Source organism: Aspergillus candidus, assembly GCF_002847045.1.
Source record: "Aspergillus candidus strain CBS 102.13 unplaced genomic scaffold BDW47scaffold_55, whole genome shotgun sequence".
In the NCBI taxonomy this organism is placed as follows: Eukaryota; Fungi; Ascomycota; class Eurotiomycetes; order Eurotiales; family Aspergillaceae; genus Aspergillus; species Aspergillus candidus.
This window is the reverse complement of record NW_020194060.1, coordinates 83,634-111,032: the sequence shown is the minus strand read 5'-3', so window position 1 is coordinate 111,032 and position 27,399 is coordinate 83,634. Positions and strand designations below refer to the sequence as shown.

At 48.5% G+C, this 27,399-nt stretch overlaps 8 protein-coding genes across 8 annotated transcripts; 3 read left to right on the top strand and 5 right to left on the bottom strand.

Moving 5' to 3' along the window:
- The first annotated feature begins 695 nt into the window (after positions 1-695).
- Positions 696-2,829, top strand: BDW47DRAFT_70882 (uncharacterized protein). The gene has a single exon (XM_024819662.1). The coding sequence runs from the start codon at positions 840-842 to the stop codon at positions 2,574-2,576; it is 1,737 nt and encodes a 578-aa protein (XP_024668884.1). The 5' UTR covers positions 696-839; the 3' UTR covers positions 2,577-2,829.
- Positions 2,830-4,447: 1,618 nt separating this feature from the next.
- On the bottom strand, positions 4,448-5,404 carry BDW47DRAFT_70879 (uncharacterized protein). The gene has a single exon (XM_024819661.1). The coding sequence runs from the start codon at positions 5,335-5,337 to the stop codon at positions 4,540-4,542; it is 798 nt and encodes a 265-aa protein (XP_024668883.1). The 5' UTR covers positions 5,338-5,404; the 3' UTR covers positions 4,448-4,539.
- A 1,405-nt stretch (positions 5,405-6,809) lies between these two features.
- Positions 6,810-8,546, top strand: BDW47DRAFT_70877 (Pfs domain protein). Its single transcript, XM_024819660.1, has 3 exons — positions 6,810-8,020; positions 8,103-8,162; positions 8,212-8,546. Exons 1-3 carry the CDS (start codon positions 6,886-6,888, stop codon positions 8,253-8,255), a joined length of 1,239 nt encoding a protein of 412 aa, XP_024668882.1. The 5' UTR covers positions 6,810-6,885; the 3' UTR covers positions 8,256-8,546.
- Positions 8,547-9,814: 1,268 nt separating this feature from the next.
- On the top strand, positions 9,815-12,251 carry BDW47DRAFT_70864 (putative dynamin GTPase). The gene is made up of 3 exons (XM_024819659.1): positions 9,815-11,379; positions 11,427-11,954; positions 12,013-12,251. Exons 1-3 carry the CDS (start codon positions 9,934-9,936, stop codon positions 12,232-12,234), a joined length of 2,196 nt encoding a protein of 731 aa, XP_024668881.1. The 5' UTR covers positions 9,815-9,933; the 3' UTR covers positions 12,235-12,251.
- A 763-nt stretch (positions 12,252-13,014) lies between these two features.
- BDW47DRAFT_111400 (mannose-6-phosphate isomerase) lies at positions 13,015-14,827 on the bottom strand. The gene is made up of 4 exons (XM_024813946.1): positions 14,563-14,827; positions 14,383-14,484; positions 14,176-14,319; positions 13,015-14,122 (listed from the first exon to the last, which is right to left on the bottom strand). The coding sequence occupies exons 1-4, from the start codon at positions 14,599-14,601 to the stop codon at positions 13,199-13,201; spliced, it is 1,209 nt and encodes a 402-aa protein (XP_024668880.1). The 5' UTR covers positions 14,602-14,827; the 3' UTR covers positions 13,015-13,198.
- Positions 14,828-20,796: 5,969 nt separating this feature from the next.
- Positions 20,797-22,824, bottom strand: BDW47DRAFT_111398 (dihydroxy-acid dehydratase). The gene is made up of 2 exons (XM_024813945.1): positions 22,651-22,824; positions 20,797-22,588 (listed from the first exon to the last, which is right to left on the bottom strand). The coding sequence occupies exons 1-2, from the start codon at positions 22,713-22,715 to the stop codon at positions 20,857-20,859; spliced, it is 1,797 nt and encodes a 598-aa protein (XP_024668879.1). The 5' UTR covers positions 22,716-22,824; the 3' UTR covers positions 20,797-20,856.
- Positions 22,825-23,270: 446 nt separating this feature from the next.
- On the bottom strand, positions 23,271-24,954 carry BDW47DRAFT_133985 (FAD binding domain-containing protein; the record flags this gene model as incomplete). The annotated part of the gene is made up of 7 exons (XM_024817983.1): positions 23,271-23,431; positions 23,506-23,727; positions 23,787-23,896; positions 23,944-24,022; positions 24,077-24,141; positions 24,193-24,479; positions 24,532-24,954. The coding sequence occupies 7 exons, from the start codon at positions 24,952-24,954 to the stop codon at positions 23,313-23,315; spliced, it is 1,305 nt and encodes a 434-aa protein (XP_024668878.1). The 3' UTR covers positions 23,271-23,312.
- A 681-nt stretch (positions 24,955-25,635) lies between these two features.
- Positions 25,636-27,213, bottom strand: BDW47DRAFT_111395 (FAD-dependent oxidoreductase). The gene is made up of 2 exons (XM_024813944.1): positions 26,857-27,213; positions 25,636-26,798 (listed from the first exon to the last, which is right to left on the bottom strand). The coding sequence occupies exons 1-2, from the start codon at positions 27,048-27,050 to the stop codon at positions 25,739-25,741; spliced, it is 1,254 nt and encodes a 417-aa protein (XP_024668877.1). The 5' UTR covers positions 27,051-27,213; the 3' UTR covers positions 25,636-25,738.
- Positions 27,214-27,399: the final 186 nt, after the last annotated feature.

Sequence of the window (27,399 nt, the reverse complement as noted above, 5' to 3'; positions counted from 1 at the left end):
TGGAATCGGGCTGGGGAACATGGGGGTACCTTCTATTTATTGCTTCAGGATCATTCCTTTCCCATCATTGGGGTTATTCCTCTTGTTCTGCAAGACTAGTGGTTATACCCTGGATAAGACACTGACTCACTATTGATACGGCTTCAACAAATGTAGTTGCCTCTAAACTTGACCAGGAATCAGAACACAACTACAAGTACTCTGTGTATACTGAATAAACTTGCGGATCGATTCCCGAACTCCCTTGCTCCGCACAGACGATCGGTATTATAAACCCGTCTGGACCAAGGCGCGTTGCCCTTGCGGCAACCCTACCGTAGGGTAAGTAAAAGAGAAAAAGGAACGGGATGTAAGGTCTGATAGGTCATTGGTGTCTGTGCTCATTGCTCCATGGTTCCAAGCTCAATGCATTCATTCCTCATTGATGGGTTCTTTCCACCGGAGTATATGGGATTGTTTACATCCCATCGCCACTGCATTGGCATGCGTCGGCCCTTTCTCCCCCCGGCCTAGCCACCGTTCGGCCGGTCTGAGGCCTTGAAAGGACCGTCCTGCGCTGGTATGGTGGAAATAATAATAGTCATAATAATAATAATAATAATAAAAAAAACAAGATAGCTCTATAAACATACCTCCTCCCTCCCTTTCGCCCTTGTTGTCATTCATGTCTTGCTTTTCCTTCCTTTAATCTTCCCATTTCCTCTCGCTTGATCATTCTGATCACTTATCTCTGTTGCTACGTGGATTATCATCCACTGCTTGTCTGTCGTTACGGATGCCCTCCTCCACCCAAGATTAAGATACTTACCCCACGCGTTTGGCTATCGTGAATATAGTCAATGGCGAACGGATACTCTCGACTACCCAGAGGCATGCAGACTTCTCAGAACCGTCACAATCGTTCTCAAAGCACCGTGCTCTTGCCTACTTCCTCTCCCCCGAAGCAGAGAGCATCATCCTACTATCCCACCCAGGCCTTTGACGAGTCCAACCCTAACCCGGATCCCTTCTACCTCGAACACTCACTGGCAGGCCACTCCTGGGGGCCAGGTCGGCCCGGCCTTCGTGATGCTCACCAGTATTTTGTGCTTCCTGCCGTGAGCCACTCCAAGTCACGTCCCTCGTCGGCCGTGCGTGACGAGACCATCCGGTCCCGCCCCAACGTCAACCGATCCACCCTTTCAGTCGTGGAATTAGAGCACCAGTTGGGGCTACAGCAGACCGGAGCTTTGCGCCACAGCCGGGGAACCCAGCCGATTATCCATCAGAGTCAGGGCTCCTTCAGCTCGGTACAAACCGAGGCCACGCCAGAGTTGACCCCTAGCAGCTCGTTCTCCTCCAATTACTCTACCTCCCTTCATCAGGAACCACTCGTCCAGATGCCTAAAGGTACCAGCAGCAACCCGGCGTCAAGCGCCTTCTATATGCCGGCATCGTCCCTGCGGAATCGTTGTCAACCACCGGCGCCTATCGTCCCACGCACCCCAACCCGGGATGTGAGGACACCGCTCCCATCGAGCGGATCGTCCGACACGCTCATCATGTCTCAGCCCGAGTGCCAGGACCTCGCCAGCCTCCGGGGCAAGCCGCTTCCTTCTCTGCCTCCCTTCGCCAATGCCCCAGCATCCGGACGCAATGCCAACGCAGTGGGTCCCAAGAAGCCCCAGACGCCGTCCGGACGGCCCTCCATCGAACCCTCGATGATCTCGCCCCCCAGTCTCATCAATCCAGTCACCATGGAACCCCACACGACGCACTTCGACCAAGCCCTCTTCATCCCCGCCAATGACTGTCCGAGTCCAGTACCCAGTCCCGTGCCAGGCTCCCCCGCCATTGAACGGCAGATCACAGCAACATCGGGCAGGCACCGGCCCTCAACGTCCTTTTCGGAAGCCCACCGCTGCGAGCAGTCCGTCTGGGAATCCGACTCGGAGAACGAATCACTCGACCCGCGGTCCCTGTCCCGCAAACCAATCGATACCCTGAAGAAGGTGCGCAGTCGCGTCCAGCTCCGCGTCGCCAAGTCAACCCCCAAGCTGCAGAACAACCACCACAACCGCAATCAGCAACACCAGCCACCACCCAGCCAGGGGTCAGGGCTAGAAAAGTTCCCATCAATGCCCGACCACCCATCCGACGCCATGGTCACACAGCCAGGCCGCCCCGACCGCGATCCGCTTCGACCAGCCGCCCACCAAACCCTCCGACTGGTCGCCCCGTCCACCTCCTCCCTCGTCCATCACAACCACCATCACCCACAACCCCCTCGCTCGCGTCACAACACCAATCCCCATCCCAATGAGCCGAGACATAATGTCGATATCGACCGCTCCACCGCGGCTGCCATCCAGGCCAAATCGCGTCGTCGTCAGCGCTCGGATTCTCCCGACCCGTCGTCGCGCCGAACAGACCGCGACAAGCTCTGCTCCTTCTGTCGCGAGGAACGCTCCGACAAGGCCATCCATCACACCTTAACACTCGCTCGTCCCCCGCTCTACAAACGCGTCTGGGATTCCCTGCGTGTGTTGGGCTGTCATGCCGATATCACAACCACCCGCCCTCGCAAGCCCATGTGACTCAAAATAGAAACCCGGCCAGATAATAGCAAACAAACATGAAAACAGAAAAAGAAAAGGGAAAAACAGCCAACACAATTCGGCAACACACAGAAAAGCTCCGGCGTTACATGTTACACATTGGGTTTCTGCAGCGGGTTTATTCCAAATTACGAAAAAGTGGCTTTTGGGCTGGGTGCACGACTTGATTTTCGATAATTGATGCCTTACGATATGATTCTTTTTCTTACTGGGCAGACAGAACGGCCACAATCTTCCATGATTAATGAGACTCACGCGGGTCTGGCTGATGATGATGATGATGTTTTCCAGCGATGACTTGACTAACCATGAAATGACTTACTTGATTTGACTTGATCGATGACCTGATGAGGTTATAGTGTGGGTATGGATAGATACCCTGGTTTGTTATCTTAAACACTCATGATTTTTTTTTTCTTTTGTCTAGGACTTGACTCGCTTTCCCTTTCTCTAGCGACTTGATTGATTTCCTTGTGTTTGGAGTATGGGCACGTCACTCATTAATATTCACTCTTTCACCAAATCACCCTCGTTAATATCGCCACCTACGCCTATCCACTCCCTACTACTTACTACTTACTACCTACTACCCATTCCATCGCTATATCTAATTTCTTTGAGCATGTCATGCCATGTCACCTCAATATCAAATACAAAATATACACAATATATACCGCTCACGAAGTCTGTATTTCATAATTTTCTCACTCTCAGTCTCTTGATCCCTGTTCTGCAGCATTCAGCGCAACCCATCCTCCCCAAAATAGATCCACCTAGCTAGCGTCTACATACATACATGCATACATACATACTTAGATCTAGCCGGAATGACAATACACCAGTTCAAGAATGAAGTCTCCTCACAATTCCTTGTTTACACACTGGGTAGGTGGGTAGTTACCTAGATAGTCAGGTAAAACCTTGCTACTGTTATGTCTCACCGGGATACCTACCTACCTACCTAGCTGCTTACATTCCCTGATTACGTTGCGTTATGTTATGCTGTGTTGTACTCTACGATGCTATATTATGCACACTATGCTTTACAGTGCTGTCCTATACTATACCATTCTATGTTAAGCTATACTGCGTATGTATGTATGTATGTATGCTATGATCCAAATATGGGCATCCCTTGACCCCCCTGGATCCATCCACACCGTTGTGTTGAAAAGAGGGCGACAAATGTCTTGGTCCCTGGTTCGAGTTTTACCGCTCGCTTGCTTACTTTTCTTCTTATTATCTATGCTCGTGTGAAGGAGGGTGATTGGTTATTGGGTTGGTTTAGGTCGCTTGGTGGATATGGAAGCGTATTGGATGAGATACGGACTACCTGTCAAGGGAGGATTGTTCGGGTTTTGTAGGGGTTGGCTAGTGTTTTATTGTCCTGACAACGGGTAGACTAAGTCTGATACTTGTTTCTTATGTCTATGATTCTATTCGTAGGTATAGTTTTAGTTCGATCGTCTGGTCTGAGACAGGTATCTGTATGTACACCAAGACTGTGCTCATATAGCTATCGTAGTGTATATTCTCAACGTCAGTCGTCCTTATCCAGTCTTGTATCCAACTATCCAAGTAGAGTACCACGTAGGTCCCTGTCTTGCTTTCCCCCCCGCCGCTCCTTGCAGTCCAGTCACCCTGACGGAATCCGGGTAGTCGGGCCCCCGCAAGGGTATCTATCGATCCATCCGTCCATACATCCTCCGCCATTGGCACTGCGGGAGACATGGCCAAGTAGGGACAGAGACTCTGCATCAGGAATGTGCGTCAGAAGTCGGTCCTGATCCCGTACGACCGATCCATAATAGACGTAATAGGGTCGGCAAGTGACCTGACCCTCTCGCCTTCAGTACCGCGACCACAAAAGCGCAGAACACGACGAACAGCGAGCAAGGACACTTCAAAAAAACCAAGCCAATCTTGTTCAGTCCAGTTCAGCTCAGCTCAGCTCAGCTAGGTTCGAATCCTTCTCCTCCAAAGCCTCCATATTCTCCTCCCACCGCGCAATGCGCACCCTCGTCTCCCACCCCTCCACAACGCCCGCCCCTGTCTTCGCAAGCCTGTCCTCCGGTTTCTTCTTCTCCTCGTTATCCCCCCCCTCCATATCCCCCGATCCATCCTCCCGCAGCGCCTCATCCGCACCTGCAAACACCCCCCGCACATCCAACTCCCTCACCGCCCGTCGATACAGCGCCAGGATCTCCTCCTTCTTCGCTCTCCTTTCTTCCTCCGACACACCATCACCACCAGCAGAAGAAGAAGAACTGGACCCAATCTTCTTAACAGCCCCACCCCCCACCCGCGCCTCAAACCCACGCACCAACCCCTCCAAGATCCCAAGCACAGTGCCCGCGCGCATCCCCAGCTGCGCGCCTACGGGGAATCCCGCGTCAAACCCATTCTGCACATGCTCGCCTTTCGAGGCCGCGATGCCGTCGCGGTAGCCCGCTGTGACGTGCTGTCTGCGGAGGGACGGCAGCTCGGAGGGTTCATTTGATGTGGGGGTGTCGTGTTGGGAGGGTTGCTGAGCGGTAGTGGTGGTGGTAGTGGAGAGGGCTGCTGGGGGGGAGGAGCCGAAGATATCGTCTAGGGCGTTTGTGGTTGCTGTTCCTGCTGGAGGGGGGGCGTCGATTTCGGATGGGGGGGTCATCGTTGCTGTTGGGGAGTGCGGGGCGGCGAGGGAGCTGGAGGAGGAGGTGGGGTCGGGATGGGTGTTATAGGAGGTTTCGAGGTCCATTTTTTGGTGCAGTTTCTTTTTACTGTGGGATATGTTGTAGGTTTTGGGTCGGAAAAGGGTAAGTAGGTAGGTCGTACGTTGGTGGGTAGTAGTAAGAGGTCGACTGATGGTTCGAGCGATGACGAAGACGAAAATTTGGGATCGTCGGATTGGCGGCCTGAGGCATTAATTGTGGATGCACTGCGCCCGCCCCAATCTGCAGTATAGAACGGAGTATTTTCGGTTGATATTTGGGTTGAGAGTACCCCATGAGGAATGGTTTGTAGATCATGGGTTTAATATATAGTACTAACATATAAGCATTGTAACTTGCGAACTTTCTGGGCACTTGGGCTTCTAACTGCAGAGTAGTAGATCTAATTGGCATGGCCCGCCTGTTATGCGGGGTCCCAGAACGCCACACCAAAGGGTTGTAAAGGTAGCGTGCTAGGAATGGTGAACAGGATTTTATAGAGAAATATACGGATTGGTATTATCAAGAAATGACTACTGTCTGTAGAGCTTACAGGACATGATGATGATCCATAGGAGAAACCCCTAGCTCAGCTCATGAAATATATATCACTATAAGTCTTATCTGTATATACTACAGGGCCTACATTCATGTAGACTTTGTCAGTCGTTAAATAAAACCGTATCTTATATGATCCTACTAGTTTAGAAGGGATTTGAAGGAAATCAAATTAATTATATCTAATAACTTGTTCAAAGTTTAGTTTCCTTTTCATGTGAAGGAAAATAGATAGAAAAGATATCGACTAGTTCAAATCAATCTAACAATCAACACTGTTCAATTCTATGTCACCTCGAATAGTCATTATATAGAGTGATTAAAAATGAGGGAAAGAGATATACCAGAAGGATTACATGCAGTGGTTCTTGGAATTAACTTCACGACACACGCCACTTCTTTCTGGGGACCCACTGCCAAGGCGTCTATAGGCATAATAGTATTGAGCTTGCGACTTCTTGTCAAGGTCATGATTTTACCATCAGGTGTAATATTCCAGTGCATATGTTCAATAGTATACCTGTTTCAAACAAGATGGGTCTTCTCCCTAGAAACCCCATCCTCTAGTGAACAGTATGTGCAATGCCTTCGTGGGAGCGCATAATCGAACAAATGGAGATTTCCGACTCTGCTCCACATTGTGGAGCCCCCTAACTATAGCTATCCGATGATAGAACACAATATGTTGCCAGCCAAAGCCATGTGTTTGTTAACAGCAACTGTCAATTGCTATGGCTAACTATTGCCGTTCCCCTGTTTCCACTGTAGAAGCGTACATTACCTACCAAAGTCGATGGACTTCTCCAGCCTCAACCATCCTTGTCGAATTTCGTGAAAATGATTGGGCAAGATATTAGGCCCTCGCGCCGTCGTGGATGGTTTGGAGTCGGCCTCACTTCCCAGCCTCCCCTCTCCTGATTAACCCCTGAATTGATTATTTCCCACCCAGTTTCTATAACGTCGTTTTTGTGTTTCATATACTCCAGACTATTATTTTATCATTTGAGCTCAATAGCCCGACCAGTGGAACGACTACAATGGCAAGCAGGATCCGTCTTTCTCATGCCGATTACACGGTTGGATGGATATGCGCCCTATCTCTGGAGATGGCAGCTGCGAAGCTCATGCTCGATGAGGTCCACGAGAATCTATCGTCACAACTGAACGACCATAACTCTTATTTATTTGGGAATATTGGACAACATAATATAGTAATTGCATGCCTGCCACTTGGTGAATATGGCATTGCGTCTGCCGCTGCTGTAGCCACGCAGTTACAATCCAGTTTCCGCTCGATTCGCTTTGGTCTGATGGTCGGCATCGGAGGAGGGGTGCCAGGGGAAGGTGATATTCGCCTTGGTGATGTTGTGGTCAGTAGACCAACGGGTACACACGGAGGAGTGGTGCAATATGACCACGGCAAAGCATTAAGAGGCAGATTTCAGCGGACAGGCATGCTCAACCGTCCACCTCAAATCCTCTTGACAACTCTTAATAAAGTACAAACGAACTACATGACCGAAGGGAGCCGAGTCCCGAGATTTCTCGACGACATCAAACGCAAGATACCCAACTATGCTGCAAACTTCGCTCGTCCAACTCAAGCGGACTGTCTCTATATGACCGACTATGATCACGTCATTCCCAACTCCGAAACTTGTGATGGTTGTGATAAAAACATGGCCGTCCAACGAGCCAATCGAAAGGATAACAACCCTGTTATTCATTATGGGATGATTGCGTCCGCGAATCGAGTTGTGAAAAACAGTCACCTACGAGATAATCTAGGTCGTGAACTCGGGGCATCCTGTGTGGAGATGGAAGCGGCGGGATTGATGAATAATTTTCCATGTCTCGTGGTGCGCGGCATTTGTGATTACGCGGACTCCCACAAAAACAAAGAATGGCAACGATATGCTGCGGCCACGGCAGCAGCATATACCAAAGAACTTCTCCTGGAAACACCAGTCATCCACATTGATCAAGCACAGACTGTGCAAGAGATTCTGTCTGATTCTGATACGCATTCGGTTGAAGCAAGCGAAGACGAGGATGAAGCAAGCGAAGACGAGGAAAGTGATGGTGAGATCTTGGAAAGTAGAGGCAATGCCTCAAATCACCGTCGTGACAAATGCTATAACTGTGGAAGATATGGACATTGGAGAAACGAATGTCGTGACCCCACTTGTGACAGATGTGAGCATCACCATTGATCTATGAAGAGATGCATTCACTAATCAAACTCTGCTAATAGGTGGCTCTTTCAATCACTATGCCACAACATGCACTCGACAAAAAGGGCATTGCTACAGATGTGAGTCATAATACTTAAATCAAATCAGATTTGTCTAACAAAGCAACAGGTGGAATTTGGGGACATTTTGCAGAGACATGCCAGAGACCGTAATATTTGTGTTATCAAAACGGAATTCGGGGATACTACATATTTGTAGAAGATGGGGGACATATATGTAAGCTGCAATTATAAGGATTTACGGCATAAGGAAGTTAAGCAGGTGAACTATCATACATTATCTTCTGCCAGATTTCTAATGTGTTTGGCATTACTGTTAATGAGGTTGCCTCAAATGATGACCACCGCTAAGTGACTGATTAGTATTATGATAGGTGACCACATGCAAATCCTGGCTGTTGAATGCTTTTCCTCCTCCTCCCCTTCTTTATCTTTGGACTCTATTCCTTGTGCAATCTGCCGACCATGGCATATAAAATGGGCACAATCGATCGCCCACAGAGATTTTTGGTAAAAAATGACTGGTTCCATGAGTTCCGAATCAACATCAAATAATATATAGATGATCTAATCATACGACCACACATTCACATACAGAGTAACTGAATCTGGAAAGACCTAGACATGAAACTCTGCCCTAGATGAATATATTGTGTCCTCTCTTAGTTTATTCAGCCAACTTGCTCTTACTATGCAATAGGTAATCTATCGACTATAATCATCGAGTTTGACTCATGAGTAGCTATACGCAGGCCAAAGAGGCGGCTAGGTAGCTCCCTCCTGGTAACCCTAACAAAACAAAGGAGACCCCTCCAAACCACTTGATGTACTTAGAACTCTTTATAACCATCCTTAGTATACAAACTTGTACATATGACTATAGGGTGTGAAGAACAAGGTTTCCTGTCTGCTTAAACTTACCTATAAAAATGACAAATACCTTAAAAAGGTCATATCTTAGGAGGGACCCCCAGAATCTGCCCCAATCGGCCGGATTCGGGTTTTGGGCGGATCCTGAAGCTAGCTCCCAAACCCCGGCCGGATTGGGTGCAACTCCCTAGACTTCGCCCAAACCCGGCCTGAAGACAACACTCATTCAGATGAATCAGGGATGTAGCAAGGCACCAAGGGGCGGTAAATCGCTCTAGCTCATTGCGGAGAGAGCATCCCTAGCAGCAACCCCCTTGCGCCGCATCGATCCTGACCTCCAAGGTTACGTGCAAACAAAACTGGCTCGAGAACCAGGAAACGTGGTTTCTTATTGACTGATTATATCTCATGTATCTGATCTAGCTATTAGCAGAGCTTGAGCTCACCAAAGCAAAGACGCTACGCTTCAATAGTCGGGAAAACATCCGATCTTCAGGATCTCTCCCTAACGTGATCGAATGTTCGTCAGCAGGTCAAGCTGACACCAATTACATTTTCCCCTGGACTTCGGGTCAAGGCAGCCTGATGTAAACAGACATTCCTTACCGCAGTGAGGGAGAACATCGAACAACCGGTGATGGTTGCAGACGGCAAGGGATCTCGCCCCCGCCGGGTGCGGGATATAAAAGGCCCCAAGTGAGCACCGCAAACATTGGCACACATTGGCACCTTTCGCCGCTTGCAACCTGGTCGTCAACTCCGGCTGTCACACGGTCGATTTGGTTGAGTGGCTTCGGACGTTCCCGATGATTGTCGGTCGAGTCCTTCTTTGACCTGGCGCAAGTTAATCGCAACTATAAAGAGTTCGGTTCACTCCTTATTTTATGTCCCCAAACTCTCTTCGTCGAACCCGAAAAATCAGAAACCAAGCGACAGTTCCTAGACCATCTGAATTCACGACATGGAAACTTTGACCCCAACGTCAGAAGATCCGGAGAGTTCGGAAGAACGATGGACAGCGATCGACTTCCGCCGGGTCGGAGACGAACTCGGTCTCCAATCATCGAGAACGTCTGAGCGACTCAACCAAATCGACCGTGTTCGCGCCAACGGAGTTGGCGATCATGTTGCACTGCCTCAGCTGGTGGTATGCGGCGATCAGTCCGCCGGCAAAAGCTCTGTGCTGGAAGGGATTAGTGGAATCCCTTTCCCCCGGCAGGATGGTTTGTGTACTAGGTTCGCGACGGAAATTGTCCTGAGACATACTCCACAAGCGAATCGTATGACGGCCACAATAAACCCTCATTTGTCGCGAGATGATGAGGAGAGAAGGCGCTTGGCCTCCTTCCGAATGGAATTTCGTGACTTCGCTGAGCTTCCCGGAATCATCGAAGCTGCAGGTCAGTGCATGGGCATTCGTGTCTCCGAAGACCAGGCCGATGCTCCCGCTTTCGCCGCCGATGTCCTGCGATTGGAGTTGGTTGGCAATACCGGACTACATTTGACGATTGTTGATCTGCCCGGATTGATTTCGGTTTCCGAGAATGAGCGCGACGTGGAGCTTGTCAGTGATCTAGTTGATTCCTACCTCGAAAGCTCGCGGACAATTGTGCTTGCGGTTGTTCCAGCAAGTAGCGATGTTGATACTCAAGGTATTATCCAACGAGCCCGTCGCTACGATAAGGATGGGGTACGAACGGTCGGTATCATCACAAAACCAGATCTTATCAATACTGGAACTGAGCAACGGGTTGCACGCTTGGCGAAGAACTTGGATCGTACGAAGCTCAATTTGGGATTCTTCTTGCTCAAAAATCCGGCCCCTGCCGAGTTGCGGGCGGGCTTGTCTCCAACTGCTAGAAAGAGCGCAGAGCAGGCTTTCTTCTCCAGCGAACCATGGAGTAGCCTGGGACTTGATCCGTTACGCGTTGGGATCGAGAACCTTCGAGTGTTTCTCCAAGACCTCCTGGATAGTCACATTGAACGTGAGCTTCCGAAAGTACGAGAGGAACTGCGTGAGCTTCTCGAGCGAAATAGCCAGGATATTGCTGCCCTTGGAATCGAACGAAATAGTCCTGGTCAGATACGGATATACCTGACGCAGGTTAGCGCCGACTTCCACAGCTTGGTGCGTGCTGGTATCGATGGCGACTATGGTGGCCGAGACGCGAGATTTTTCGACATCCAAGGCAAGAATTTTGCAAATCGGCTGCGCGCTGTCGTCCACCTCGAGAATGAGAAGTTTGCGAATTACATGAGAGAATTTGGCCAGACACGAAAAATTGTTTGTCGGGAAGACGATCAATCTTTGGAGCCAACTTCTTCTGACGACGAGATGGAGTCATCTCTTAACAAAGAGGGCCAGATTCTCGTTGATAAGGAGACAATGGTTGCGTGGATCAAGCAAGTAAGTGGGGAACTCAACGACTGTCAATCACCTGCTAATGATATCAGGTATATCATCGGACGCGTGGCAGGGAACTACCAGGAAATTATAACCACGCCCTGCTTGCAGAGCTTTTCCATTCGCAATCAGTGCGTTGGGGCAAGATCGCTCGTGACCATGTTGACGCCGTCGCGAATTTGGTGTCCAGCTTCTTACAAGCCGCATTGAAGTTCGTGATCAAAGATACCAAGGTTCGGCAAAATGTCCAACACTGCGTTGAGAAGTCCATTCAAACGAATATCAAACGCGCGACCAACGAGTTGAACGTGTTGCTCGAGGACGAAGCACGCCAACCTATCACGTACAATCATTATTTTACGGACAACATCCAGAAGGCTCGACATGACCAGTCAAAGCGCCAGATCCAAGATTCAATGCACAATGCTATTGAAACAGACTGGAAAGGCAGGTTCCATGTGAGCAATTCGACCGAGGAAATAGACAAGCTCGTCACTTCACTTCAGGAGCGGGTGGTTGTCGATATGACAAAGCAAGCTTGCTTCGAAGCGCAGAATGATTTGAATGCATACTACAAAGTTGGTCAACCTTCCCCAATAGCAATGACTTTTGCCTTCTAAAACATTCACCTGCTAGGTTGCCATGAAGACTTTCGTCGACAACGTTTGTAGACAGGTCATCGAACGGCACATCATTGCGAAACTCCCGAGTGTTTTCGAACCCGTTCTTGTGAGCGGATACGAGACCGACGAATTGGTTCGGATGGCTGGAGAATCTATGCAGATCAGCCTTCGCCGGGACGAAGCACGTCGTTTTCAAGAAGTCCTAGAAAATAGTCTCGATGATTTGAGTGTCTAGTTGGGTAGTCGCGGGCTCTGGGCAAGGTTTTTTCTCATGTAGTTTTTTCCCTTCCCTTTTCACGAATGTGGGAGCCTTTGTATGTAATTTCTGTTTCTGTTTCAGTTGCTTTACCATCTTCAAATCCCGTTTTTGTTTCATCTATTATAAACCCGAGTTTTCATCGAGTAGGCTCTATAGGCAGTAGAAATTTCCTTCTTGCCACAATTTCATTATGATGTCTTTACGGGGCCCGCCTACGAGAGTTCTTCGTCACTGCATCCCGATTAATGGGCTCGACAATGAGCACAAGTCAAGGATCTCGTTCGAGCCTATTGACAGCGCAGAATAAATGGAATCTTATCAGGCGGGTGGCTACCATAGTGTAGAGATGGATGATCACCTTGCGTGATCGCTACCATGTCGTGTAGCAACTCGGTCACGGCACATAACTAACCGATATGTTGCCGTTAAGATGTGTACGGCAGATTCGGACCCTCTCGGGACCGATGTTCCCTCCCGGCCATCAGAGCCTCTAAATTCGTGAATGTAGTCGTGAATGTAGAGACAATGACGAAACCTTCGATTTTGGATACATTCAACTGACGATATCTACGCCTCTCTGGTGAAAAGCCCAGCAAGGATGAGCTTATCTGACTGGGGAGCCATGACCTTCCCGGCAAATATACACGGCCGTCTCTTTCCCACTATCATAAGCAAGCTAAAGATATTGCCAATAACAGCAACACCATGAGCGAGGTGTCCATAAAGAGGTTACTCTATGTAGAACAAACATCTAACGGACAAGCATGTTAATTACTCTTTCATTGACTTGCAGCATTGGAAAATGCCACTATCTTGTTTTACACTTTTTTTACTTCCCTCAGTCCGGCGTCAAGGCTAAATCAAATGTCTCTTGTTATCAACGCTCAACTGATGAATGGAAAATAGCGAATATATTCGCGATCACATATTTGTTACTCCCCTACTCTGCGTATGCTCTGTAAATGGTCATGCTTGTCGGCGTCGAAAATTCCAAAGAAATACCCTGCCCGACAAAGAAAACTTGACCCTCATCTAGGGCGGTCGTGGCTCCGTGAGCCTCCATCTTGCCAGACCCTTCAGTAACAATCATAAGGCTGGGTCCAAGTATGGCCTTATGAGTCTCGGTTTCATCCAGAGCTAGAGAAGTTGCAAGAACATTGAACTCGCTCATTGGTGGAGCGTACTCTACAGTTCTGCCACTCAATCCTTTGTCGCTCGTTTTCCTCGGCAACTCAGCCTCCTGTGAACTGTGTGGTTTGAACGTCAAAGCCTGTGTGAACAAGTCCACACTATCGCGATCGGCCCTAGGACAGAATCCAACATTAAGAACGTTGTCAGAGCGAGCCATACACTCAACAATGTCCCCCGAGAGATATGCGTGGACACTGTCGGCCGGAACGCATACTGCATCACCGGGTCCAATAATCATGTAGTTCATCAGTAGGGCTGCCACAAGGTTCCCATTGTCAAATTCGGAATGCTGCGCGCTCAGACGATCAAGGATGGAAGGGATATACGGATATGGCCCAAATTGCTCTGTCGGGATCTTTTGGAGCTCCTTGACAGTCTCGTTCACTGTATCCGGCGAAGCCTCCAACAAGGCCTTACAAATCAATTTCAGGGTTTGGTCGTTAAACTGGCTTTCACTTGGTGTAAAACGCTTTAATGCAGGCAGTTCGAAAAGTGCCTGGATGTCGTTGAGGGGCTTCCAGCCAACAAATAGCTCGAATTTCGATAGGGCAACAGCTATCTCTGGCTTGTGATTGCTATCGCCGAACCTCTTGGGGTCCTTGTGATGCAGTTTTTCAGCCAGTTCCTTATCTGGATGAAGTTGGAGCGAGAGGGCTGAGGAGAACGAGAGAATCTTTTACTTGCTCAATTAGCGATTTTGTTTCGATTCTTTGTTGCGGATCGTACCTTGGGTAGGAATGGAATCTCAGCTCCCCAGCGTTTCATCACAGCGTCGCCGACCACTTGGGGGTTGTTTTTGATGTAGTCCGAAAGGAGTTCTCCATTCGACAGTACGTAGGAAGGATTACTGGGGTACGTGCCCATCCACATCTGCGTACGTACAATGTCAGCAAATCTAAATACCAAATGAATGGTACAAAATGTCTTTCTGACCTCTGAATAAGTCTGGTTTTCGTCAATTGGGCCATTGCCTGGTGTCTGTGCCCAAAGGCGCGCGGAGAGTGACTCCTTTCCCTTCTTTCCCCAGGCATCGTTCTGTGTTCAAGATATCAGTCGGCTTCTCGTTCTTTTGAGGCAGACGCATAGATGCATGCACGGGACATTGATACTAACCTTGACACCACATCTCAGTTGAACAATGGGCACTGCCATCGCGTTTGTATGGATATGCGACTCTAGGCGAACTTACCAATTCGCGATCTGAAAGTTATCGAAGATAAATGGACAATTGTAGTTACATCGAATTTCTAAATGATAAATAATATAAGTCACTCAGGCAGTCAAAGATTGAATGAGCACAGTGGACCGACTCGTCTCTGGCCTGAGTTCAACAGTAGCAGTAGAAATTCGCGAAACAGGAATCGAGCGCACCTTGACGTTCATATGCCGTCATAGATTTCGTAGATAGCGATAACGGTCTCTGCGGGGATGTTGGTTCAACATTGATTATTAATGGACTTAACGGTGGCTTAGCATGGGTATGGGTCACTTAATCCTAAGTTAGGGTAAATTACGGTCCACAGCTGGGCGGCAAGCTGAGCAAGTGAATGGCTGTCTCGCGCGTACTCACCCTATAGTTTGCCATAGTACTAGATTCTGACCGGATTAGAGGGTAATATATACCTGCCTAAAACACCTCTCCTCCTTTGCATCCTCCTTCAACCACGTAGACGCCCATTTCTACAACTCTTCTTCTTCGAATCGGTTAAAATGAGCGTGGCTAGCACCCCTGGAGGAGATACGTATAAAGAGACCAACTATACCACCAAGGGACTTGCTATACTACCAGGGGGCTTGCCATACCACCCACCAGGGTACTTGCCATACCACCAAGGGACTGGCGATATCCCTGAAAAAACCGTGCGTGCAAAGCTATCCCTAGCTACATATCTAAGGGTCGTATAAAATCCCTCCCTTGCCGAATGGGCTTATACGGCGAGATATTCATATCCCGGGCATTCGACCTAACACGTACATACTTATGGGCTTGTTCAAAGTTGCAAGGATTTTTGATCTAAAATTCTAAATAACTATAAGTATCATATAGTAAGAGTCAGACTTATTAAATAGTCTCAAAGATATATGTCAGAGATGCTTCAGTCACTATATTATAATAAACCCCTTATTACAGAGATCAAGAATATAGATATACCATCAAAGATCTTAACCCTGTTAAAAGTAATAATATTCTCTACATTATACATGTAATACTAAAACTTCAGACATGTCTGGCAGGCTGCATCTCTCTCTTCTAAACAGGAGACCACAGTTTCGGCCCTGTGTAGAGAGGTGTAGGTAGCCTGCTAGTATCACTGCTCTCTTGCTCCTATATCAAGCACTCCAAGATCATCATAAAACAATAACCACACTGCTGATGTGAGCTGACCGGCCTTAACAGGGTCCTGCGGCCGTCAGCGTCTCGGAAGAATCCTGGAAACAGTGATAAAATCGAGGAGAATGCAACTCTCTCTCTCTATACCTGCCTAAAAAGGAAAGTCTGGGGTTTCCGGGGTTAATCCTGCCACCCTACCGGACACATTCCTTGACAATATCCCTTGCTGAACTAGTGTTTCTCGCTCTATACAGTGTACAAGGACTGTGTTGTCTATCTTCAAAAAACGATATTTGCAGGACCGTGCTACGAAAGAACCAGGATACTAGCATAGTGTATATGCTCTTCAGCGATCAAATCAAGGGCATCTGTGACTTCTATGCTCGGGCATGTTGTAAGTGGGCTTGATGTCTGGCTGTTTTCGAGATGTATTGCTCCTGTCTATTGTCTGCTTTTTACTATCTTGTTAATATATAAAACAGCGACTCCGTTGAGGTTCTCTCTTGAGTTCATATGACAACTCCAACCCTACGTTCGCTGACAACAAGCATGTTGAGACATAGCGAATTCCTTGACTATGCCAAGGATTCAAAGAATACTTAGATTGAGTAACAAATGAGGTACTGCCTGGCATTCCTCGTTTAACCAATGACTACTGATAACTTGATAGCCACAGTCAAGGTACATGAAGCCCGGTGATCTCTACTTACTTGGCCCTCTGCAATGTATCGGCTTCTTGCTACCCCTGGATAACTCTAGAGCCCTTGCATCTTAGGTGTAGCAGTCTTGAGAATAGATTGGATAGCATGTTGCAACTGCTACTCATCATGCTCTATTACATCAATTGTTCGTTTATATGGTTACTTCGCTTCCCCCCTCAATATACAGTCATGTTTTACCGCCATTCTGTTACCATGTCTACCAGTCGTGAGCTGGTATTCTGTGGGACATCTCTCACTGGACAGGATTATCCCTTGTAATACCACTTACCATCAATAGAAGCACTTATTTGAGCGAGTTCATGACAACTATCTGTAAATGGAGAGCTCCTCTAGACATAAAAAGGCGCGAATCCCCCTCCAAAGGACAGTAACACTCCAATCCAGTTTACAAACATAGCATCACTTCCAAAATCTCCTTTCCAGACTTCTTTCCAGACTTCTCTTCTATCACTCAGTCATCTCACCCAAGCACCAGCCTACCAACATGAAGCTGTCTATGACCATCTTGCCCGTGCTCGCTGGACTTGGCTTGGCCGCCATCACGAGCGAGAAGGGATTGAACGCTTTGACAGCCGTGGAAGAGATGGAAAAGAATACTAGCGCTGATATCTGCTGCCCTGCCACTCCGTGCTTTGTCGGGTGCCCTACCGGCGGTCAATGGGCTGTAAGTGTATACCGGTCATCGATTGGTAGTGCATACAATTGCTTTCAAGATGCTAACTCTGCAAATTTAGTATTGCTGTTAAGTGCGGTAATTGATCCTGTCGATCATTCGCGGTTACTCTCTGGAGCATTGAGACATGTCTAGACTCAGTATTATCGTGAAATTGTTTTGTGCTAACATCGGTATTAGTATGCTTCTCGACTCATTGTACCTTATGTCTTTTGTTTCCCTCGGAAATTAGTCGGGTAGTACTGCGCTTGGTTGTGGCTTGGTAGAGGTTTTCCCTATTTAGTTAGGTTTCCCTATATCTCGATGCGAATGCAAAGTCCTCTCACATAACAGTTGTATTTTCTATTGTTTGAACCCAAGTCATCTTTAATATAGTCTATACTTAAGTGACTTGATTACTCACTGAGATTGGAAAATGGGCCTACGAAAGACCCCAGTGAGTGCAATTCCACGGGTCATGCGTACTGCGAGTAGGACAAGACGTGCCTCTTTTCTTTTAACGATTAGTTCAACCCACTGTAGGCTCATTAGTAGATATACTTTCAAGACCGCTACGTCAAGGCATTGATCAAAATTTAATATAAGGCTCAATCTGACTGATATACCCAACATATACAGAACTGAATTATAATAGGCAGCCCGACACCTAAGGTTCCAATAACAAAGTAGATCGGCATTCTTCAATGTGGCCTGAGGGGGACTATGTTAAACATCATGAATTCCTAATAGGCCCTGTTATGCCACATAGCATGCGCATGATTGATTTTACGTAAGGGTTGATTGGTAATAAACGAGTGGTGGATATCCAGCCCCAGGACCATCGAGCAGTGTAATAAAGTCTTGATCACCATCAGATAATATCTCGTTAATCTCACTATATTACCACGCATTCATTCAGAACATCAACAGATCTGTAGATATTGGCGTTAATTGCATATGCAATAACTGTATTTCTAGTTGATTGAACCATCTTCCTCTTATTATGCAGGAGGCTACCTGTCGACTATCATTATAGATTTTAACTCATGAGTCGCTATACGCAACCCCAATAAAACAGAGGAGACCCTCCCACGGACTATTGGGCCTGGCGTGAATACGCCCGACATAAATAAATTGTCGGTAACCAGATAGTGTATACAATCTGTTCTGACAAAGCTCGGAAGTGTCTAGAGATCATTTGTAGCCGAGTGGTATTCTTCCCCACGTAATCCTACACTCAAAATCAGTTACTTGACACTTCTAGCAACTTCATCTTGACAGAGGATACCTAGCTCTGTTTACTGCCCAGTGGAGTTGACCGTTCAGCAGTTCAATATGTTAATAACGTGAGATGAGAGATGGCCCCGACCAACGTCAGGAAAAACCCGCACAAATAGAACGTTACTCATAACAACTGTTTACGTCCACATTCATTCTGACCTTGATATCGGACGTCGAGACTCATGAGAAGTCGACGGGCCGGCCCCTAAAGGATCTGAGATACAGGCGTATCAGTCTAGCGCATTTGAGTTCTCTGTCGATACGTCTGGCCACCACAGCAAAGATTACGCAGGGAGTCTAATAATTGGTATGTTTGAATGGGTGGCAGGGTATGTGAGGGGAGCTCTCGCTAGGCAATGATAAGGAACAGCCATGCTAGACTGGATTAGGACATATATAACGCTCGTTCTAGTTTTTAAGGATACACTGGAATTTTTGTCTCCTTCTTTGTGCTAATCAAGATCATTTCAAACGAATTACCGATGGTCAAGTCTCCATCAATCAAAATTCATAACAACTATCGACCAGTATTTCCGACATCCGACCAACAAGCTTCTGGAGATCCACATACCGATTCCATTGTCAGGTTAGCGAGACTCGAGCTCACTGGTCCTGGCGCTCTGGTCCACCGCCTATAATGCTTGTCAATTAGTTACTCTAGCGCTAAATCAGATTCTAGCCTAGACGATGGTAATATCCACAAAATGCCCTCTTGAAAATACAAGTGGGACTGCCCCTTCGGACATCATTCCGGTGTCCGTGCCAACGGTGATCTCTCCGGAGGGTTTAAGATGTCCATAGTGCTCGGCGAATCTCGGTGGATATCTTGGGATAGATACTTCTAGGGCTTGCCAATGGCGGATCGGCCCGTGCAGCCTTGATTAGGCAGGTGCCCGCGCCAACTGAGTATGGTGTTCATTGCAATGTATGAATTAAATTAAATTAAATAGGATCATAGCTCGTTGGCTCGCTCTCTCACAGTGACCGATCCCTAGCAGAGGCCGATCTCGGAGAGAAGATGAGAGTCTGACTGAGTAGCCAACAACAATTGTTAAATTATGCAGGATAACACCGCGGGAAAACTCTGTCAGTAGGGAACTTGATCTAATCCATGCAAGTAGAAATCTTCCGACTCGATCATAAATACTTTTTTGGCCGGCTCCCAGCCGTTGATATCCCATGGAACACCGATGAAAAACCAATAGCTTTCTCAGAGGATGACCAGAGCTACTGCTCGATCTGTTTGGCTGGAGATCATCTCTGAATCTTAGATAAATGCCCATCAACTCGCCTTTTCTGCAGGTGATATAGCAAACCCTATAAACCCAAACATCATGTGTATGTCACTAGCAATACAGAGGGTCCGGCAGTATACCTGCCTCAAAGAAATACCAATGCAGGGTTTTGACAGTAGCATGCTAATGGTATCTATTGGCGGTGGGTGACGATTAGCCCTCCCTTCACTGGTTCGAGAAGGAAATACGCGATCTGCCTTACAGTTTACTAATTCAAAAGTCTACCCGGTCTAGGCCTTGCTTGGATTCATTTCCCTGTGTCTCATGTGCACTAGAAAGAGATTATAGATGACACACAACATACTTTGTAAGTGTTGTGATGCCCTCTGCGGAGTCTTGAATGAAATGTGGGTTGGTTATTGTTTTACGGAGTCTGAAGTCAATCCTACCTTTAGCTAGCATATCTCAAATTCTCCAGCGCCTTGACCCCTTACAAGCACACAGAATTGCATGGTTTGTACGTGTTGACTGTTCCGAGTTGTCCCTGGTGTCATAATCTTTTCTCGCACATGCCAATCCACTACCAAGGGTGTAAACAAAGCGTAGTGCCCGAAGTATCCTATGCCTGAGGTTCCTGACGAGATAAGATGCACGTGAAGATAACTACAATCTCATGGGATTTTGTAACTCTCTAGCAAGATACGAACCACCTTGGCTGTGCGTTCAGGCTGATAAAGCAGGTCATGTCACTGTAAGGCTTCCTTTAAATGTTGACCCAGAAAAGTCAGGCGGTCTGTAATTTCGGTTGTGATCTGTGTGTTCCTGGCAAAGTTGTTGTAATTGACTAGCTCCTGGAGAAGGCTCTTCTCCATGTCCAGATACGTAACAATCTATAAGAATTGATTGATGGGATGTCTGTCTTTTACTAGCCATATATTTCTATCTCTAATACTTCTCTATCTATTTTCCCAGCGTGCCTTGGTAATTGGGTAGTAGCCGAGTCCCAATTCCAGACACCAAGAAAATATACCTTTTGATCCTGTTTAGAATCATATTAGCTTAAGGAGCAGTAATATGATGATGATCATAGCCAAGTACAGCGGTTGCACAGTATTTCCTAAATCGTACGGAGTACGGCAAATTATCTATTTTGAATACCATCAAGAGTTCTAGCCAGCGGGACATCTATATCGGTCCGTCCGTAACACAGCCATGACTAGCATCACTAACCAGAGTGGCATACTTCTTCAAAGTTCCCTTCTGGTATCTGAAAGGAGGGGCCTTCCACTCCTTCCTCCTCTTCTCCAGCTCTTCGGTCGGAATCTCCAAATCAACCACTCCCTTCTCAGCATCAATCACGATCTTATCACCATCTCGCGCCAGTGCAATCGGGCCGCCCTCCATGGCTTCCGGCACGATATGTCCGATCAAGAAACCATGACTCCCACCAGAGAATCGCCCGTCCGTGAGAAGCGCGACGTCCTGGCCAAGACCGGCGCCCATGATGGCGGCGCTGGGCTTCAGCATCTCAGGCATACCGGGGCCGCCCTTGGGACCTTCGTAGCGGATGATAACGACGGTTTTCTCGTTCTTTTTGATCTCTCCCCGCTCGAGAGACTCGATGAGTGCGTCTTCGTAGTCGTAGCACTTGGCTGTGCCCTCGAACCGCAGGCCTTCCTTGCCGGTGATCTTACCCACGGAGCCGCCCGGGGCGAGCGATCCGCGGAGAACCTGGAGGTGACCGGATGGTTTGATGGGTTTGCTGAGGGGGTGGATGATGTCCTGGCCGGCAGGGAAATCAGGCCATGAGGCCACATTCTCCTTCATTGTTTTGCCGGTGACGGTGATGCCTGAGCCGTCGATCAGGCCCTCCTTCAGAAGGTATCTAAGGAGGGCGGGTGTGCCACCGATATTGTATAGGTCGTTCATTACATATTTCCCCGATGGCTTCAAGTCCGCCAGGAAGGGTGTCTTGTCGGATACTGCTTGGAAGTCATCGATAGTTAATTTGACACCGACAGAGTCCGCAATAGCAATTAGATGCAGAACAGCGTTGGTGCTGCCACCCAGAATGGTCACCACAATCATTGCATTCTCAAACGCCTGACGGGTCATAATATCACTGGGTCTGATACTGTCCCTGAGCAGATTCTTCACCACCTCGCCGATGTTCTCACATTCGATCAGCTTCTTGGGATCGTCCGCCGGACAACTGCTGCTCCCTGGAACAGCCATACCCATAGTCTCAATGGCCGTCGCCAGCGTATTAGCCGTGTACATGCCACCACAGGCCCCCCTACCGGGACACGCATTGCGAATCACATCGAACCGCTCCTTCTCATCGATCTGCCCGGTGATATACTGGCCATACGACTGGAACGCACTGACCAGGTCCAGCTTCTGGCCCTTGGCACTACACCCGGGCTTGATACTCCCACCGTAGATCATAACACTCGGCCGATTCGTGCGTCCCATCGCCATCAACACGCCAGGCATGTTCTTATCGCAACCCGGCAGCGACACATTCGCATCATACCACTGCGCACTCATCACCGACTCAATGCCATCGGCAATCAGCTCCCGACTCTGCAAGCTGTATCTCATTCCCGTGGTGCCCATGCTGATCCCATCGGACACACCCACCGAGTTGAATCGCATAGGCACCAGACCCGCGCGGTGGACGGAATCGCGCACGATCCCGGACAGGTCGTTGAGGTGCATGTTACAGGGGTTACCCTCGAACCACACAGAGGAGATACCGACCTGCGGCTTCGACATGTCCTCCTCTGTGAGGCCGGTGGCGTACAGCATCGCTTGGGAGGCGCCCTGGGACTTGGGCTGGGTGATTTTCGATGAGATGCGGTTGAGCGACTCGTCGGATTTGAAACGGCACCCGGCAGGTAGAAGACATCTGAATCTGATTTGTATTTGTTAGTATCTGTTGATTTGCGAACACGCGATGGGGAGATTCTCTCGTACGTGGTCTCCAAGCGAACTCGTCGGCTCCACCCCAGAGCTCCCGATCGGATATTCGACACCAGCATAATGCCTGCGGATGCGTGTATGTATAAGGAAACGAGAGAGGAAGTTAAACAGCCTGTTGAAGATGTAAGAAGGGTGACGATGAATCATTTATAAAGAGGGTCACGGGACCCACAGGGGGAGATCGGAGTGGGGGTCGAACTCCGGACTCCTCTTGATCATCCTGTTGACCAATCAATGGCGAACATTTGATTACCTCATCCGGCGATCCACGGTTTCCGTCCCACTACGGAGTAAACAAGCATTACGGTCTACGGATAAAGTATTTATAGGACTTGCTTCATTTGGATAACCCTAAACAGAAGATGTGATCTTTGCACCTGCACACTCTGCGAACCCATTGGTTGGACAAGATACAGTAAGAGTTTTCACAAAAGGAGGGCGCAAAGGACATTCCTGGGATAATCCGAGTAATGCTATCCTTATACTCCGTACAGGGATGGCTTGTGCCCACCCTACTACAAATAGACAAGGCATTCTAGAATTTTGGATTGTGCAACAGAACTATGTCATACGCGTTATGGGGTCTCTATCAATTCACGTAGAGTCTTGTCTTAGGGCAATCCAGGACCTTCAACCATCTATATATATATAGCTGGCTACCGGCCGAGAAAATCATTCCCCAGCCTAAATGAAGGATCATATCTCTTCATTGCCTCGAATGCAACTTCTGCTACGTCATATTTATAATTATGGATCATCATATCATGCTGGCTGTCTAAGCAGAAGGTTAGCTTGTGTTTTCCAAGTTGATTAGCAACAACAGGTTACAGAACAGGACTGGTGTCATACATGGCATTTGGTCCTCGTTCAAATACTCTTTGAGATCCTCGACTGATACAGAGTGATCTGCACCCATGTTGCTAAGAATCTGGATAATAGATGCACGCTTCATGCGTACTTCTTGATAGATTTGCAGCCGCTTCTGGATGTCATCACGCGTCGTCGCCCCTTGAAGTACGACTCCAAGCGCCACGGCGTCTTCTATGCCTTGGGCCCCGCCTTGAGCTAGAACTACACAGGGTTAGCATTGCATTCAATGAGTATACAGATGGAATGTAGTGCAAACGTACAAGGAAGCATAGCATGGCAAGCATCTCCAGCCAGCGTCATGCATCCTTTAGTCCATTGGTGAATGGGCTTACGGTATATCAGTGGCCAGCGGCGTGCGTCTGGCGCTTTGCTATTACCTTGTTAGGACAGGACTTGAAGATCTAGAGAGCTACATGCCTTAGAACCTTGAGCAGTCTGGGGTCGTAATCCGAGAATTTCTTGAGAATATCGGGAATTTTGAAGCGGGCGTGCCAGTCTGTAAGCGATCGGTCAGTCAAACGGTCCCTACTAGGCGATGGTGTTTTCTTACCTTCTGCACACATATTTGTATCATTTTCCTCGTTATTGATGAGAACAAAGTTATGGATAGTGTTGCTAGAACCCAGAGTTAATTACGGCCCTAGATGTTGCTGGGAGAGTCAGAACCTTCGACAAGGATAGGACACTACTGAGCGCCCCGTCACGCTTTCAATCATGACACGGGACCAGCCGTCCGAGCCCTCATTCCAGAATTGAGTTGCAGGATCTGCTTCAATCGCATCCGCAGGCACCAGAAAGCGGTAGCATGTGTTGGCAAACCTCGGGCGCATTGTCTGGACTTTGTCGCCGATGATGGCCTCGACGGCGTCAGAGCGCACCCCGTCCGCGCCAATGACGACGTCAGCGGAGATGACCTCCCCGCTGGCAAGAGTGATAGACGGGGCAAGAGGGTCCTAGAACATATAGGTCAGCATATTCCATGGAAACGAGACAATCAGGGCGCACATATGCTACCACATTGCTCATAAGGTGGATTGTAGCCGGCCTCCCTGGACCTTCAGGTCGCGTAGCCATCCATCTGAGGCAGCCATGCAAATCAACGCGGTGGGCATAGTACAGCTCTGCACCAGTAAGCCCCTTAGCGGTCATGCCATCCGACAGCGTCATTTTTGTTTCTAAGGAGGCATGATGCAGGAAAGAGACCTTTTGCGACTTGACAAAGCCCCACTTGTCTAGGTCCAGCCCCCATGGTAGCAGGAACTGGCTGACATTGGGCGGCACGTAGATTGCAGCGCCGATTTCGTTGTCTTGCGCGGACTTTTCGTAGAGATGGACTGTGTGGCCGGCGCGACGGAGGGATGTTGCTGTAGCCAGGCCGGTGATGCCTGCGCCGACGATAATAATGTGAAGACCCGGTGAAGATTTCATGGTGTGCTGTGTTTGTTGAGTCCTTCGGGTTAGCTTGTTAGATTAGATGTGGCAGAAGCTGCCCTTTAACACTGTTAACCAGGCGGGTCATTGCAGTGACTGGGCGAATCAGAGTTATAAGATACTCATAACTAGTTGTTATTTATTTATAAATAAAGTCTGGGTATGGATTGGTATTATTTAGTTTGTAAACAGTTTCTCCACCTGTAAAACAAACAGTCCATGTTTTAATATGATGTGTAACAGTGTAGGAAGCAGATCCTATAGCTGCCAAAGAGTTAGGCCACCACACAGTGTCTACTATTATATGATATACACTGTAATCAGTGGATGCGATCTATTATCACAAACCACACGCATGGTCAGTGTCCAGGCTGTAAAAAATATACATCAGAGAATGTTTATCATCATGGTTACGAGCAAACGGACTGGGGGGAATTGACAGAAAGACCACTATATCAAGGCTCATATATCAATCTGCTCCCATGATAACTATAGTAAAAGAGCAATGTACAGTGATAGTTACAAACATTTTCCAACATGCCTTCGTGATAGCGGAGGTAGGTTCCGATTTGTAGGTTTTACCAGACAAGCAATAATGCAGCTATTTCTTATAGATACTCTTGTAGCACACAAGACGTTGATATACAGGATGTGCAATGCCATTGGTCTGAGTCCCGAGCAACTTTTCCCAAGACACATGAGGTCCCTCCGACACATAGAATAATATGGATACGCCATGACCCAAAGAGACCAATACACAGTGTAAGCTACTTTCATAGTCCTATTTGTCACTGTGCTGCTGTCCAACTAAGAAGTCATTCGCACCCGAGCCGTCCGTAAACTGATCGCGATCAAGCTGTGTGGTGTGTGCGCTGGCGATGCGCTCATGTGACCTGTCAAGTGTGCGAAGGGCCCTCGGAACACTCTCACGGTCGAACTGTGAAATAGCATCATCCATACAAGACGCCTTACAAAGCTGCTCAGCCAGGTCATAACCGTCCTTAAGGGCCACGTTGGCGCCGTTGCCTGCCAGTGGAGAGAAGGCGTGATTGCTGTCGCCGATGAAGACTACCTTTCTCAGATGCTCGTGGCTGAAGGGTCGCTTGTCCATTCCAGCCATGATAAACATGGTGGATGGGTCGGTTCGTTTGACGATGGTGGCAAAGGGATCTGCGATCACTCGGCTGCGCCGGAGGGCCTCTGACTTCAGGCTCTGGGTATACTCGATGGACCAAGTTGCTGGAGGCGCGCGAGGACTCTGTTCCCACCAGCTGAGCCCCCAATGGTATCCCATTTGACTTGTAGGCGAAAGGAAGCAGGATATACCTTGGTCTGTGAGAACCATGCCCCATTTGTCTCTGATGTGATCTGGAACAGCGCCGTGGGGGAACTCGGCAACACCGCCCATCATCATCAGGCCAGTATATTGCAATGTATCATCGGGGCGTAGGATGGTCCGGATCTTGCTGTTTGCGCCGTCCGCAGCGACGAGTAGATCGCATGCTCTTGTCTCGATTATTTCACCGTCATCTGCGTTGCGGAGGCGTATGCCAACCCGACCGTCGTCGAGGTACTCGAAGTCTTCACACGATACACTCCAATGAACCTCAATACCGGCAGCCTCCGCAGCTTCAATGAGAATCGTTCGCAGGACGCGTCGCGGGATGCGCACAGCGGAGGTTGGCATGTCGCCATAGGCTGGCACGTTGAAGCTGGGGGAGGCGTTCCAGTCCTTGTCCCATATCGTGAACTTGCTGATGGCGTCTGTCATCACGGCGCCATCTATGACTTTGTCCAAGAGCCCCAGTTGCTTCAAGACGACGAGCCCGGTGTCCTCTTTGCTGTAAATTCCACATGTCAGTGACCACTATTGCGGTCGGGTCGTGTACGGACACATACATGCCACTCAGCGTCTGTGAGTATCCTTGCCGCCTGAGGTCGACTTCTCGCTTGTCGCGGTCGTAGACGACCACCCTCAGTGGGGGAACATTGTCTCCCCATTGTCTCTGTAGGTTGAGTGCAAATGCGAGACCTGCCACTCCTGCTCCAGCGACAACGATGTCCTTCCCTTCCAAGAAGTGTTCTCGTGTCATGTCGGATTTCTGCGCTCTTCAGCGAGAGTTTCGCTCACGTTTCTACCACGTTTTGTAGCGCCCTCGTATATGGAAACCGAGCCTGTATGACCCTGTAAACCCTCTAAGTAGCATAAGGTATTCATTGGCCACTCCCTTCGACACCTGCTACGTACGGCGTCGGTAAGGAGTCATCCGGCCAGGAGTCGTCATCTTCTGGTGCAGGCCCCCGCCCCCACCTCGCATAGACCCCCGGGCTAGAGGCCCTGGGCCTGCAGCGTACTAATGCTAGTTGTGCTGCAGTAATTTGCCACGCAACCATGCACTATATTCTTTACGGAGTCATACCGAGAGCGCGCCCACCTCAGAT